Genomic DNA, 14,916 nt, shown 5'->3' on the forward strand with positions numbered 1-14,916 from the left:
TTATATTCCTATTTCTGGAAGACAGTCTCTGGATAACCAGAACAGTCAGAATGAAACATAATGAAACAAAGCGAGGGGAAATGTAACCTAAGGGAGAAGGGCATCTGGTGACCAGGACTTAATCAACATAGTGACAGAGGAGGCTGGTGTTGGAGAGAAGTGGGCTATATGACAAATGGCCACATCTTCACAGGAAACAAAAGCCTTACTCCTTTTGTCTTTGCTGATCATGCACATAAGGACTGACCTCTTTGTGGTCCCCTTTGGGTTGCAACAGGATCTTATACTAATTTTGTCTTGATCCCTGGATGGGGGACTGCTGGATTGAAGGCTAGGACCTACCACACATCAGTGTCTAATTCGGGAAGGAAGTTAATCAAATAGAATATATGTAGCTTCACATGTAAAATCAAAATAGTAGAACACCTACCTCATAAACCTTCATGAAGATTAAATTGGTTAATTCATGTAAAGTGAGACAAAGCATAATAGATGACAAAGCATAATAGATGTCAGAGAGTATCATCATGGTCCTGCCTCGGTAAGCATTTCTAACTTAGCTCAATTAGACTGCTCTTTAGTCTAAAGTTTTGTTTCTATCCAACTCCACCTACTCTTTACAAAATAATTTGGTAAAGTAGAATCTTGTGTGCAGGAGGAGATGAGCAGGTTAGAGACCCACTCCAGATTAGAGTAGTGCTGTTCTAAATTTGTCTTGTTTCCTCCCTGGTAGGAAAATGAATATACAGAAAAAGGGAAAACGCATTATATCTAGATCAAATTCAACAAACTTATATTAGCTAACCACCCATGTCGGGTGGCTATTGTGAAGGTGAAAAGATCCTAATAACAGATCAGTGGGGTGAATTCTCTATACCTACAGAAGCCCAAACCCAGAGATCTAGTCATTTGCATAGTTAATGAGGGACATATTTAGGACCAAAGGACCAGTGTTCTGTCCAAAGTAGCCTTTTATGAACTGAAGTACACTTGACTGTGGAATAGTGCTTGATATTAAAAGCTGATTCCTCTTATGCTCACACTGACACCAACTGTGGAAAGTCACAGGCAGCACATTTTTCAAAAATAGGTCACAAAGGAAAAGACTTTAATGAAATGGCAAAAGAGTTCCCCCCATACAAACAAAAGCTAGAGTCAAAGCTTATGGTTTCCCACTCCATGTAAAGAACAAGAGAAAAGGAAGAGGAGCAAAAGAAAATTCTAGCCTTTTCATTCTTTAGAATAGAAATGAATGATTTCCTGGGTTATTTATCAAATAACCTTCTCCCGAACTGCTCACTAAGGTGCTTTAGATGGCACTCGCTGTTCCATTGTAATGTTGCTTATTTTAGAGGATTTTTCTTCAATAGAGTGGACTCTCAGTGAAAGGACATTGCCACGTTGATCTAGTTCCTCAACCACTGTTTTGACAACAATTTCTTCCTTTGAGTCTAAAACAAAATGAAAATTTCATACTCATTTTTAGCAGTTCAAAAGGTAGTTGGTCGTTAGGGTTGGTGTATCTTTAAAAAAATGGGGTTGCTAGTTTGCAGTAAATTAAAATATAATATTATGTTTTAAGTTCATGCTTAATTTATACTTTCCTATCATCAACATTTAAAAACTGAGTGTTTGAAAGTGTGAATAAAACTTCATAATTTGATTATAAGAATACAATATGAAAATATTAAGAATGATCATAAAGAACTTTCCTCATAAAGATTCACTGGAACTAAACCTAGAGACAAGTATATTTGGCTTATAAATAAGTGGCATATTTAATCTATCATTATAATTTAAGAGTTACACAAGTAAAAAAAAACTATACCTTTGACTTGGCTTTCAGAATTCACAGGCCCACATGCTTTTGCTTTGTAACCTACTGTTTTGCAGTTACTGTAAAGAGAAAAGCAAATTATTGTATTTTTCATTCATTAGGGAGCTTACAGATACTGCGAATTTGTAATTAAGGTGTGGAGTTCTAGCTGCAATAAGATTCGTATTTCTCTTCTGTATAAGAGGCACTGGAAATCTTTTCATGAAGTCATATAGTCCAGTGGATAAACTAGATGTTTCTAATAAGAAATTTCCTTGAGATATTATCTCTTTCATCTAGAAATTTGAAGATGTCAGATTCTCATTTTGACTTTCCAATCACCTCACCCATAAGCATGTTTGGGTTGTTTATAGCTGGCACTGGGTACATGCTGTTAAAAGCAGTACTGGCATAGGTAGTTCACAGTGTCAGAATCACATTGTATGCATGAAAAAAGTTATCTATGACATGTCATGAAAGGTATTGTAGGATGACTGAATATGGATTATGTAGTTTGAAGGAGACAGCAATGTGCTGGGTTCTAGTGAGAATTGGTGGTAGAGGGTGAATATTGGCCTTGGAGAATGCATCAAATTCTACTGGTGGCAAGCCTTTAGTAATCACTGGTGACTGAGAACCTTTTGTGAGCAAGCCACTGGTCACTTGCACACCACAAGTCATGTGCACTTTACAAACACAGGGAGGCACTATGGTGAAGATCAGTTAAGGGGATGACTTTGGGGATATTGCAATTTAGTAAGGGAACCCCAATAAAGAGTTTAGAGAGGTTAAGATGCTCCAATCCACCCATGATGGGATCTGCATCTGGGACTGCAATTCAAGTGCTATTGCTCTTGGCAAACAAGATATGGTGACTTTTCCAATTAGATTTTCCTGTATCTCCATTGCTCATCTTCCTAATGAAAATGTAATAACCCACTTAACACAGGGTGCATGTGGGTTAGCTAGTGATGCAATAATAAAATAGGGAATGTTGTTATAAGGAATGTGCTTACACAAAATCATAGAAAGCAATTCCCCCTAGATCAGAATTCAGGAACTAGTACATCATTCTGTATTTAAATGCTCTATTAGTATAGCAGCAAAGACTGCATGTTTAGTGACTTAATTTTGCTTCTTTTTTTCATTTCACAGAGACTATACACATGTCTAGTCTTGCGTGTAGAAAATATGAATTTACCATGTTGACCACTATGTATCCTGCCCAAACCTGATTAATAGATTAATTTCTCATATGTTAATATTTACCTTTTTTCACCATCCATTAATTTGCAATAGGTTTCTATTTCTTTTTCTAAAAGTATTTTGATATCGAGGAGTCGTTCATATTCCAGCTTCTGTCCTTCAGTTTCAGTTCGGATCTGTTGCAGCTGCTCCTGTAAGCCTCGGATCTGATCTTGGATTTTCTGGAGCTGGAGACAGTAGTTTCCTTCGGTCTCGGCCAAGGAGCTTTCATAGGAATGTTTCTGAAAGAACAAAGCATGTATAAAGGATAAATGAAATATTTAGATTTTAGGGGGGGGGTCCACACCTGGCGGTAATCAGGGCTTATTCCTGTCTCTGCTCTCAGGGATCACTCATGGATAACTCAGGAAATCATATGGGGTGTCAGGGATGGAGCTTGGGTTGGCCACATGCAAGGCAAATGTCCTACCCACTGTACTATCACTCTGACTCCCCATACTCAGATTTAAAACAGTTTCCAAGGTAGAAAGAAAATCTTTGTATGAGGACAATCTTTTCAATTGACCATCTTCACGAACAAGGTTTTGAAAAACATTCTGTTCTCTATGAAGAAAAGAATTTGGGGAAAAAAAGGATTAAAAATCTTTGGGATTCATTTGGTAAAACAGAAGTGATGTAAATTTATGAACAAGTTTTGGATTATTTAACTCATATACATTTAATATATTTGATAGTCTTATTGATGTGTAAATACTTGCATATGCATTTAATTATAGTACATATATCCTTACACCTACACACATACACTAAAATCAGTGGTGATTCCTACGAACCATGGCCATCACAGACTGGAATTCGATTTCCAAGGTTTGCAGATTGCGTTTCATTTCTGTCAGTTCATTCCTGGCTGCGGAGGCTGCTCCCTCATCCACCGAGATCTGCTGTTGCAGTGAAGCACTCTGGAGTGTAATATTCAAAAGCGTCAGTGAGAGGCTTGGTGGTTTACTGAGCCAGCACAAGGCATCTGAAGGGCCCCAGACATACCTTCTCATCAAACCAGGCTTCAGCATCCCTGCGGTTCTGCTCAGCCAAGAGCTCGTACTCCGCGCGCATGTTGTTTAACAGAACTGTTAGGTCCACTCCTGGGGCGGCGTTCATCTCCACGTTCACGGTCCCCCCTGCTGCACTCTGCAGAACCTTCATTTCCTGGGAAGGGAGTCAGGATTAACACTCAAAGACGCGCATTCTGACCACAGTTTCCACTTCTCTAGGAAATGAATAGTGGCCTTGAGCAAGGCCTGAAGAAGCTACAGAGCTTCTTACCTCTTCGTGGTTGGTTTTGAGGGATGTTAGCTCCTCATTGAGAGTTTCACACTGTATCTCCAGGTCGGTTGTACAATGGGTCAGCTCCTCCAACAGTCTGTGAAGACTGTTGATGTCAGCCTCCACGCTCTGGTGCAGGGAAAACTCATTTTCATACCTGAAAGGTGATGAAAGTACTGGAGAATCGTCCCTCACAGAGAAAAGTGTCACTTTTCCAGAAGTTAAAAATAGGCTGTTCCATTCACATTCTGGAGGTTTCTTGCCACAGCAGAATGATGCAGCCTTTTGGAATACTTTTTCTGTCCTATTTCATTTTGTACAGTTAAGTTAAAAATTTTTGTCATCCAATGTGCTTAATGGCTGAATAAAAATATTGTTTAAATTTTTTTTGTTGGGGGGAACTTCTCAGAATTTACTGTAAGGACTTGGGAGACCACATGTGATGCCAAAGATCCAACCCAGAGCAGCTGCACAAATACATCAACCCTCCCCCCAAACCCATTCAATTTCTTCAGCTCAATTTTATTATCTTTTTACAAGGGTATACTTAACTTTGCCAGTGGACACATCTGACTACGAAAACAGAAAGGTATGTTCTGTTTTGCTTGTTTGTTCTGATGGTAGCATATTTACCTTTATGATCAATAATTATTTTATTTTCACCTACTTCAGCTTGAAGTCCTCAGCCGTCAGTCTGGCATTGTCATTCTGTAGAACAATGCTGGCATTGCAATTGGTCAGAGAAATAATCTAAACAGGGTAGATTGTATAAAAGTGTTTAGTACTGGAAGTCCAGGTTTAAGGGTCCTTCTCATTCATTTTCCCCTCTGCCTCACTTAAAAAATACAGCAAAGAAATCTGGATTGTCTTCCGATAATGGATCCAGAGTTTAAAAGTCAAGGTGTAATATTTGGCCGTCATAGATAGTCTTATTATTCTTGCTCAGAAAGTATGAGCTAATAACATGATCTAACAATCATTTAAGTGGTTGTAGGTATTTGGAATTTCCCCTTTATTATTTAAATTTGTCTGTAGTTCTGAACCCAGGACCTCAGACAACTGCCTTCATTGATTCTAGATATTTTTGGGGGGGTGTGGGGTGGGGACAGTCCAGGGGCCACTTACGAGATACTTGTCGATGGGCACAGCTGTGCAGTGTTGATCAGCTGGGTGGTGCCGGGAGAACTACCAGCGGCACCTCTGTGTTGCTCTGGGGAGGCCATGCGGTGCCAGGGTGCCATTGGGGAGACTGGGAGGCTCACACATGCGCTCTACCCCCTGGCACTATCTCCCTCCCCCCAGCCCCTAAACTTACAAATGATTGTTGCCAGGCACTGCTCTAAGCAGCGAGAACAGAGTGAGCAAAACTTACAGCACTTACATTTGTTAAGCACATTTTAATTTTGTCTTTTTTTTTCCTTAAAGTTTATCCACGGCATGAAGGTCATATTTCGTACCTGCTTTTTAAGATCTTCAATGATGGGGAAATAACGACTATAGTCACGATCAAGTCCTCGGAGAGATTCAGGCCCATATTTCTCGTACCAACCCTTGATTTTCTGCTCCAGGTCGCCGTTGGCTTCTTCGAGTGCTTGGACATGGTCCAGGTAGGAGGCCAGGCGGTCATTGAGGTTCTGCATGGTCACCTTTTCATTCCCAGTGAAAACACCGTATTCATTTCCAAGAAGACCCTTGTAAAGGCCACCAGCCAGCCCTCCACCACCATTCCCGAAAGCTCCCCCTGAAGAGATGCTGCCAAGGCTACAAGCAAAGCTGCTTCCTGCTCCTGTCCCCGTGCTGGCACTCCCTGTCCCAAAGGCCGTTGTCCCACTGGACAGCCGGCCTGGGCTTGCTCGCAAGCAGACCCGCCGGGATCCTCCAGAAAGCCGGAAAGACATGGTACAGGCGACCCTTTCTCAGAAAGGAGCAAAGCCGAGACTCACAGCCCGCCGAAGCTACCTCCTGCGCCTTTATATAGGATGCAGCAGGTCATTCCAGTGTTAACGAGGCCCAGATGTAATAAAATATTACTAGCACCCTAATTGTTATTTTCTATAATTGAGTGATTTTTCATATTGTCTACCAGTCTGTAGTTGGAAAGCTGCCCCAAGGACATCTTTATATAGGAAAAGGGTGCTCATTGGAGCGACACCAAATCATAGTTCCAAAGGTCAAAGTTAAATAGGAGTAAAGGTACATCTGTTTGACTTTTGGAACCTCTGGAATAGATTCTAGACACCCCCCTTCCTCCCACTTTTTTTTTTATAACAAAGAAGTCATTATTCAAATGAGAAGTGACTGCAAATGCATATAGATTAATATGCTCCATAAGCATTTGCAGGAGTTTTTTTTTTTTTCAATCCTTAGTTAGGTAGATTTTTTTCCTTCCCTATTGAAATCAGGTACTCTTAATATACCAGCATCTTTTGGTAGTATGATTTTTTTTATTCATTAAAAAGCAAAACAAAACAGGAAAGCTAGATTAGTTGAAGCTCTACAGGACAAGTTAACTAAAAATAAGAAATTTGAAGCATGGATAGAATCACTGGCTTAGTCCTGGAGTAGAATGTCTTTTCAGCTAAATCTGAGTCTTCAAGTTGTTTATTTCCCTACTTTAAAAATACCTTAGTGAATTTTGGTCTTAAATGTATGTACTTCAAGCCTTACGAATATGTTTTGGATACAAGCTTCATATTGATGAATGGGGAGTAAAAACTCTGAAGGAGAGGGGTGCTTTCATCACTTCTTAGAAAACCAGTAATTATGACACTCTAGTTCTAACTCTAACTCCTTGTCCTAGGTAAGCACTTCTCATTCTCTGGCCCTGATAACCACAGGAAGTTATATAGTCTGGTCCTGCCCATTTCCCTGTTGGGCAAATGGCAATAATAACATTGGACTGTCTCAAATGAATGTTGAGCAGTTTCAATAATTAATGGCTATAAAGTAGTCTGAAGGGTACAAACATTTTGTAAATGATAATTATTTAAATTATTATAATAAAGTGGAAGTGCCACATGGGGTCAAGTTTATATCACTTATAATGGTACAAATTGATTGGTTAACTGATTATAGGTTGGGATAGTTTTGAAACAAAGATTTTTTTTCCTGCTGTATATTGCGTACTTTAAAAACATACAGTGTTGTTGTCCTTGTAGTGTATGGACTTCTTGGTAGATGGGAATGCCTGGTTTTATGAACAATGCTCAGGCCATTGACTCATTTTAGAATAATGGTTTATATTCAAGACTTGTTACTGATTTTGTTATGACCAGGTCAAAATCTTATCTCTTGTACATTTCCCATGCATTAAATAAGGAAAACAGTATGTTGTCAGTGTAATAGTTTATAGGTTCTGAGTTTCTTGGATAAGAAGTATTATGAGACTGCAATGTATTATTAAGATAATCTTCTTATCTCTAGATATTTTGTAAACATGAATTAACTTACAATCTTTTGTGAAATAAGTTAAGCATGCATTATTAGAATCATCTTTGGAGATGAGTTAGTTCTTATGCTAAGTGACAACACAGATCACAAAGCACTTATATATATCAAAGCAGGACTGGAATCTGTGATACTTAGCTTTTTGAGGCATTGTCATTTACTTATAGGGGTTAAACACTTGAATTTTTTTCATGAATTTTCTTAATCATAAATTTCCTCTAAACTAATACTCACTATAAAATTTTTTACATGTGTTTTACCTAACCTTTTTGAAGTACTGTATAGACTTAACAATGTCTCTAGAGCTTTTTTATCTATATTTTCTCCCCTAAAACAATACTTGACTCATGATAAGACGCTATTATGATTTTTTTTATGTAGGAGTACTGCTATTTATTCAGCCACTATTTAGCAGATTGAATTGGGCATGAATGATTTTTTAAAAGAAATTATTTATTTATTTATTTTTCCCACTTTATTTATACACTGTGGTTTACAAAGTTGTTTATGATGGTTTGTTACAGGCATTCAATATTCAACCACTGTCACCTAACCACCCCTCAAGCCCCTGTAACAGATCCACAATAATTTATTTTATATTGCTTGCTACCACTAAATGGCTAATGGAATGATCAAAAAATATTTCAGCTAAAGAAAATTTGTGAAAAATGTTGTATCTCATCATGGGACCATTAAGTACTTCTCTGAGGGTACTTACTAAAGCTGTTGATGCTAGTTGAACCTTCTGTGTTAATGTTTTTGTTAGTTGAGTTTAGTTGGCTCATAAGTTATACCCCATCCAAACTGGTGTACTCCTACTGGGATGTTAGTTTTATAGAGTTTGGAAATGTTGTGAGGCCGCAAATGTGACCGTGTGCTCCAGAAAAATCCAGACTTTTGTTGTTGTTGTTGTTATAGTCCAGGAGTCTCTTTATTTTAAAACAAACACTTCTCATGCCATGAATTGATAGGGAATGGGCTCCAGCAGCTCAGGCTCATTTCCCTTGGTTCTTACAAAGTGTACTTCTCTGGGTGGAGCAGGCTGGCACTTCAGTTGAACCAAAGTCCCTTTCTCTTTGGCTTCCTTCGTTTTTTTGATCATTTTCCTTCACCCATTTCAGGAAGCTGGCTCGACTTTTAGAACGCTTAATATGCTCAATGCGGACATTAATTCTCTTGGCAAGAATCTTGCCCTTGACTTGATTGTTAACAACAATTCCAACAGCATGCTGGGTAACACTGTAAACTCTTCCAGTTTTGCCATAATAACATGTGTGGGGCATTCCTTTTTGGACAGTGCCCATTTCCTTTATGTCTACAATATCAACTTTCTTGTATATACGCATGTATGTGACCAAAGGAACAACTCCATGTTTTCTGAAAAGTCTAGAGAACATATAACAGGTGATCCTCCGCTTTCCCTTTGTGTTGGTCATTTTTGCGATTTACTGGATGCTGGCAATTCCGGTCGAAAGGAAGCAAATCCAGACTTTTTAACTGGGAAGAGAACTTAAATGTTGGTGGCTGGTGGGATGTGGGTGTGGAGCTCCAAAAATACAGGGAGATAGGGGGAGGTCGCCCACTGTGACACAGAGAAGACCCAGAGTTTTCAAGGAAAAAAAAAATCCCAGTTTACCTGAGTTTGTTAGTGTTTTGGCATCTCTCTGGCGCTCAGTTGTGAGACAGTGGAGTTCAGGCTTACCATTATTTCTTGAGAACCTATTAGATATTAGTATATTCATTATATAAGCTGCATATGTAGGTACTAAAAAAATCAAAATGAATTAATTCTTATGGTCACGGTCACGGTCCTCCTGTTGTTCATCAATTTGCTCGAGCGGGCCCAGTAACATTGTGACTTGTTACTGTGTTTGGCATATCGAATACGTCACGGGGAGCTTGCCAGGCTTTTCTGTGCGGGTGAGATACTCTCGGTAGCTTGCCGGGCTCTCCTAGAGGGGCAGAGGAATTGAACTCGGGTCAGCCATGTTGGCTGCGTGCGTGTAAGGCAAATGCCCTACCCACTGTGCTATCGCTCCAGCCCAATTCTTATGGTAAGCAATGTTAATGTCTGCCTGCTTGTTTCAGGATAAAGTTTATCATTATTTTATCTTATTCTTATGATCAGATATGATCTCCCTCTCCCTGATAAATTTAGGCTCTAGTTTCAAATGGACTTCAGTATCTTTTGCTGTTGTTTAAAGTTCACACTGTATATTTTTGTTGGCCAAGTTAAGAAAATTATTTTTCTTTAACATGAATGAGATTTGCTTTGTCTCTGAATTTTCAGTTCTTTTTTTTTTTTCAGAGAATCAGGTTTCAGTGTGCTAATTCCTCCCACAAAACTGTATCCCTGGGATTTGCTTTGTTTTGTTTTGAAGGACACACAGATGCTTTTGCCTGACTGGAGTTAGAATATGACACTTAGAATGTGGCACTTAGCAAGTTTTTTTTTCTTAGTCTCTTCTCTTAGTAGAAGGAAAGCAGTATTATGAATTTTGAACTGGAATGGTATTCTGTTGTGGTTAAGCATGCAGACAAGGACAGCCCACCTTGATTCGCACTCTCGAAACATCAGTTATTTACTGTATGTATGATCTTTGACAAATTCTTCAGCCATTCCTAGCCCAATCTTCTTATCTCTAAAGAGGATGATAATAGTACCTGCCTGATAGGGTTATTGTTAGGATTAAATGATTCTTAAAATAGATTTGAGAGCATAGTGAATGCTGCTCATAATTAGTGATTCTTTCCTAAAGGTTATCTTAAAAATACTTGAGTATAATAAGACTTAAATATATAAAAACTTGAAAAAGACTTGTGGTTTTGTTACCCGTTGCTTTTGGTGTCAAATAAAAAAATATTGGCAAAACAAATGTTAAGACACTTTTCTTCTGTTTTCTTTGAGATGTTTTATGTCTTATGTTTGATTCTTTAATCCATTTTGACTTGCTTTTGGGGTACAGAGTATGATGGGATTCTAGTTCATTATATTTACACGTGGATATTCAGCTTTGTTGACACCATTTGTTGAAAAGACTATTTTTTCTTTATTATGTATCCTTTGCTTCATTGTCAAAGATCATTGATTATACATTTGTGGATTTATCTATGTGCTCTTATTCTTTTCCTGTGGCCTACACAAGTACCAGTATAGACCACTATGGTCTATACCAGTACCAGACTCCTTTATTCCTTATTTTATCCTGTGGTAAAATTCACAGGACATAAAAAACTGTCTTAACCATTTTAAGTTTATAGTTCACTGATAGTAAACATTTTCTTGATGTTGTACAACTGTCATTCATTTCTTCACTGGTTTTTATCTTGAAAAATTGAAGCTGTGTATCTACCAAACAATAACATTTGACTTCTGTTCCATGTAACTCCTGGAAAGCACAGTTTTATGTTCTATTTCTATGATTTTGGCTACCATCCGTATCTTATATAAATAGGATAAGATAGTTTTTTTGGTCTTTTTTTTTTGTGACTGGCTCATTTTACTTAGCTAACATCCTCAAGCTTCATTCATGTAGTAGCATATATCTGAATTACCTTGTTTTTTATTTATTTTTTTATTAAAAAATTTTTTAATAGTGAGACATCATGAGGTACAGTTGCAGACTTACACATTTTTGTGCTTGGGTTTCAATTATACAATGTCCCTCCACCAGTGCCCATTTTCCACTACCATGGATCCCAGTATCCCTCCCACCCCCCATCCACCCCATCCTACCCTGACTCTGTGACAGGGCATTCCCTTTTGTTCTCTCTCTCTTATTGGGTGTTGTGGTTTGCAAAAGAGGCAATGGGTGACAATCATGTTTAGTCTATAGTCTACTTTCCGCACGAACTTTCCGCATGAATTACCTTGTTTTTAAAGACTTTAATGATATTCCTATGTATTAGCAGGCCACATTTGTTTATTCACTAATCTGCCAATGGGCATTTGGATTGTTTCCATCTTTTAGTTATTGTGAATATTTCTGCTGTGAACATGAGTATATAAATATCTCTTAAGACCTCACTTTAGATTCTTTGAGTAGTGGAATTTCTAGACCATATGATAATGCCCCTCTCGGAGAGCCTGGCAAAATGGAGACGTTACTGGGCCTGCTTGAGCAAATTGATGGTAATTCTATTTTTTTTTTTTTTTAGGAATTGCCGGTTTCCTACAGCAGTTGTACAATTCTATATATTACCATCAACGGGAAATAAGGTGTTTAAGTCCTCCACATTCTTGTTAATACTTTGCATTGCTCATTCCCCACCCCTCACCCCCACATTAAATATCCTAATGGGTGTAAGGTGGTATTTTATCACAGTTTGATTTGTATTTTCCTATTGATGAGTAGGAAATTGATATCTTTTTGGTCATTTGCATATCTCCCTTACTACTTAAGTGACTGTAGCATTGTATTATGTTTTGAAATCAGAAAGTTTGATTTGTTCTTTCTCAAAATTGCTTTGACTTTTAGGACCTTTTGAGTTTCTGTATGTAAAGGTAAAGGCCCTCCCGTTGATCGTCGATTTGCTCGAGCGGGCCCAGTAACGTCTCCATTGGAGACTTTGTTGTTACTGTGTCTGGCATATCGAATACTCTCGGTAGCTTGCCGGGCTCTCCGAGAGGGGCAGAGGAATCGAACTCGGGTCGGCCATGTTGGCCGCTTGTAAGGTGAACGCCCTACCCGCTGTGCTATCGCTCCAGGGCTGGAGCGATAGCACAGCGGGTAGGGCGTTCGCCTTACAAGTGGCCGACCCGAGTTCGACTCCTCCGCCCCTCTCGGAGAGCCCGGCAAGCTACCGAGAGTATTCGATATGCCAGACACAGTAACAACAAAGTCTCCAATGGAGACGTTACTGGGCCCGCTCGATTTCTGTATGTATTTTAGACTTTTTCTATTTCTGTAAAATAAAGTCATTGGAATTTTAGTATGGATTGCACTGAATTTGTAGATTGTTTTATTAACGGTCCTCCCATTGTTTATCGATTTGCTCGAGTGGGCCCAGTAACGTCTCCATTGGAGACTTGTTGTTACTGTGTTTGGCATATCGAATACATCACAGGCAGCTTGCCAGGCTCTGCCGTGCGGGCGAGATACTCTCGGTAGCTTGCCGGGCTCTCCGAGAGGAGCGGAGGAATCGAACTCGGGTCGGCCATATTGGCTGCCTGCAAGGCAAACACCCTACCGCTGTGCTATGGCCCTGGCTATAATTCATGAACACACAATGTCTTCCTATCTATTTCTGTGTGTTTTTATTTCTTTCATCAATGTTTTGTCATTTTCAGTGTACAAATTTCTCACACCCTTGGTTAAATTAATTTTAAAGTACTTTACTATTTCTTATATATTAGAAATAAATATTTAGTTTTCCATTTAATTTTTCTTTTTGGATCATTTGTTATTAGAATATGGGAATATAGCTATCTTTTTTTTGTTAAGTAAAACAGATTTTATTTGGAGGGTTTTTGAAGGGGAGAGAGAGAAAGGGAGATAGATAGAGAGATAGAGAGATAGAAAGAAAGAACATGGGCTTCTCCAAGGGCGGAGAGAGCCCCTACACATACCCCGGCAATAGACATGAAAGCATGAAAGTACACATCTCAAGAGGGGAGATGTGGGCACCACATATGATCAGGTACCACATGTGCTTGGCCACGTGGGTGCAAGCAGCACATGGGCTTGGGCAGCATATGCGCCATAGCTATCTTTATAACATTAATATTTATCCTGCAACCTCATTCATTGATTGCTTAGCTAATCATTCATTACTCATTCTAAGAGTTTTTGATTTTTGTTTTTAATATAAAGTCTTTTACAATTGAGCATGAGATTAATTGTGGGATTGTCATATATAGCCTTTGTTAAGGAGGGACATTACTTCTATGTTTAATTTTTATGGTGGAAAAATGTATATTTATAATTAGCCAGTTGGACTCAATTTAGACGATCCTAATTTTATTGGCAACATCCAAAGCATTACAGTCAGGAGTCAGCTGAAGACATGTCTTCGTCTCTCCATCAGGTCTGAATAGGGGATTGACCTTGGCCACCTCAACATCATAGAGCTTTTCCACAGCCTGTTTGATCTGGTTGGTACTTGTTGGCCTTGATATCCACAATGATCACAAATGTCCTATTGTTATTGCCCTTCTTCCTGGTTGACTCAGTGGTTAAAAAGAACTCCGTAGTGGCCTATTGTCAGGCCAAGTGTCAAGCTGGCTTCTTCTGGAGGTTCTCTTCTGAGGGTATGTGGCTGCCTTCTCAGAGTCTGTGTCATCAGAGGTGGGCGAAGTGTGGGTCTTCTGTGTGTGTGTGTGTGTGTATGTGTGTGTATGACTGTAGATGAATTTCAGCACTAATTTTTTGGCTTTCAAAGCTTTTTTTTTTCATTTTTTATAATTTTATTTATTGAATCAATGTGAGAGCAGCTACAAAGCTTTTGGGTTTAAGTCTTGGTCATACAATGAAACAACTATACCCTCATCAGTGCCCATTCTCCACCACCAAAACCCCCAGTATACCCCCATCCCATACCCTCCCCCTACCTGTGGGGCAGATGATTTCCACATTACTCTCTCACTACTTTGATTACATTCAATATTTTGACACCTGACCCACCATTATTATTTGGGATTTTGCCCCAACACTCAGACATGCCAAAAAGGCAACAGCAGACAATTTGTTTTCTACTGCTGGTTATGAATAACATATGATGTTGCGCATCTGCAGCAGTGACCGCACAATTTTGGAATTCTGAAATTTTAACACTTAAATCTGGAGGGATTTCTGCCAAAACCTGCTGGGTTCCGAGATTTGTTCCCGAGTCTCTGGGATCATGGTCATTTGGCAGCTTGATCAGGAGTCAGAGAGGCTGTTTGTGGGTGGCAACTCAGGGTCTCATTGGAACTGGAAGGAAAGGGCTGACTCCACCCCCATCCCGTGAGGCTCAAAGCTTTTTTTTTTTTTATTTCATCAGGGGGCTTCCTTCTTTGCTTTTGATGTAATCTTTGTGAAAAGCTGTAAGTATTTTGTTGAGTTTTCTTTTCCTTTTTTTTTTTTAACATGAAAGAGCTTGAATTTCATCAAATTCCTTTTCTGCATCTATTGATCTGATAATGA

The 14,916-nt window shown here is 39.0% G+C and overlaps 1 protein-coding gene and 1 pseudogene across 1 annotated transcript; both read right to left on the reverse strand.

Annotated features, from left to right (window-relative positions):
• Window positions 1-1,299: 1,299 nt before the first annotated feature.
• Window positions 1,300-6,243, reverse strand: LOC130035798 (keratin, type I cytoskeletal 26-like). The gene is made up of 8 exons (XM_056127714.1): window positions 5,803-6,243; window positions 5,013-5,095; window positions 4,346-4,502; window positions 4,067-4,228; window positions 3,856-3,981; window positions 3,086-3,303; window positions 1,829-1,896; window positions 1,300-1,451 (listed from the first exon to the last, which is right to left on the reverse strand). Exons 1-8 carry the CDS (start codon window positions 6,241-6,243, stop codon window positions 1,300-1,302), a joined length of 1,407 nt encoding a protein of 468 aa, XP_055983689.1.
• Window positions 6,244-8,744: 2,501 nt separating this feature from the next.
• Window positions 8,745-9,228, reverse strand: LOC130036125 (60S ribosomal protein L21-like; annotated as a pseudogene).
• Between the last annotated feature and the right edge of the window lie 5,688 nt (window positions 9,229-14,916).

This window comes from Sorex fumeus, unplaced genomic scaffold (genome assembly GCF_029834395.1).
Source record: "Sorex fumeus unplaced genomic scaffold, SorFum_2.1 ptg000063l, whole genome shotgun sequence".
In the NCBI taxonomy this organism is placed as follows: Eukaryota; Metazoa; Chordata; class Mammalia; order Eulipotyphla; family Soricidae; genus Sorex; species Sorex fumeus.

Coding starts and splice junctions, on each gene's coding strand:
- LOC130035798 (XM_056127714.1), bottom strand. CDS start 6,243: ATGTCTTTCCGGCTTTCTGGAGGATCCCGGCGGGTCTGCTTGCGAGCA. Junction 5,096..5,802: donor TTGAAGATCTTAAAAAGCAG/GTACGAAATATG, acceptor TACCCTGTTTAG/ATTATTTCTCTGACCAATTG. Junction 4,503..5,012: donor GCTGAGGACTTCAAGCTGAA/GTAGGTGAAAAT, acceptor ATCACCTTTCAG/GTATGAAAATGAGTTTTCCC.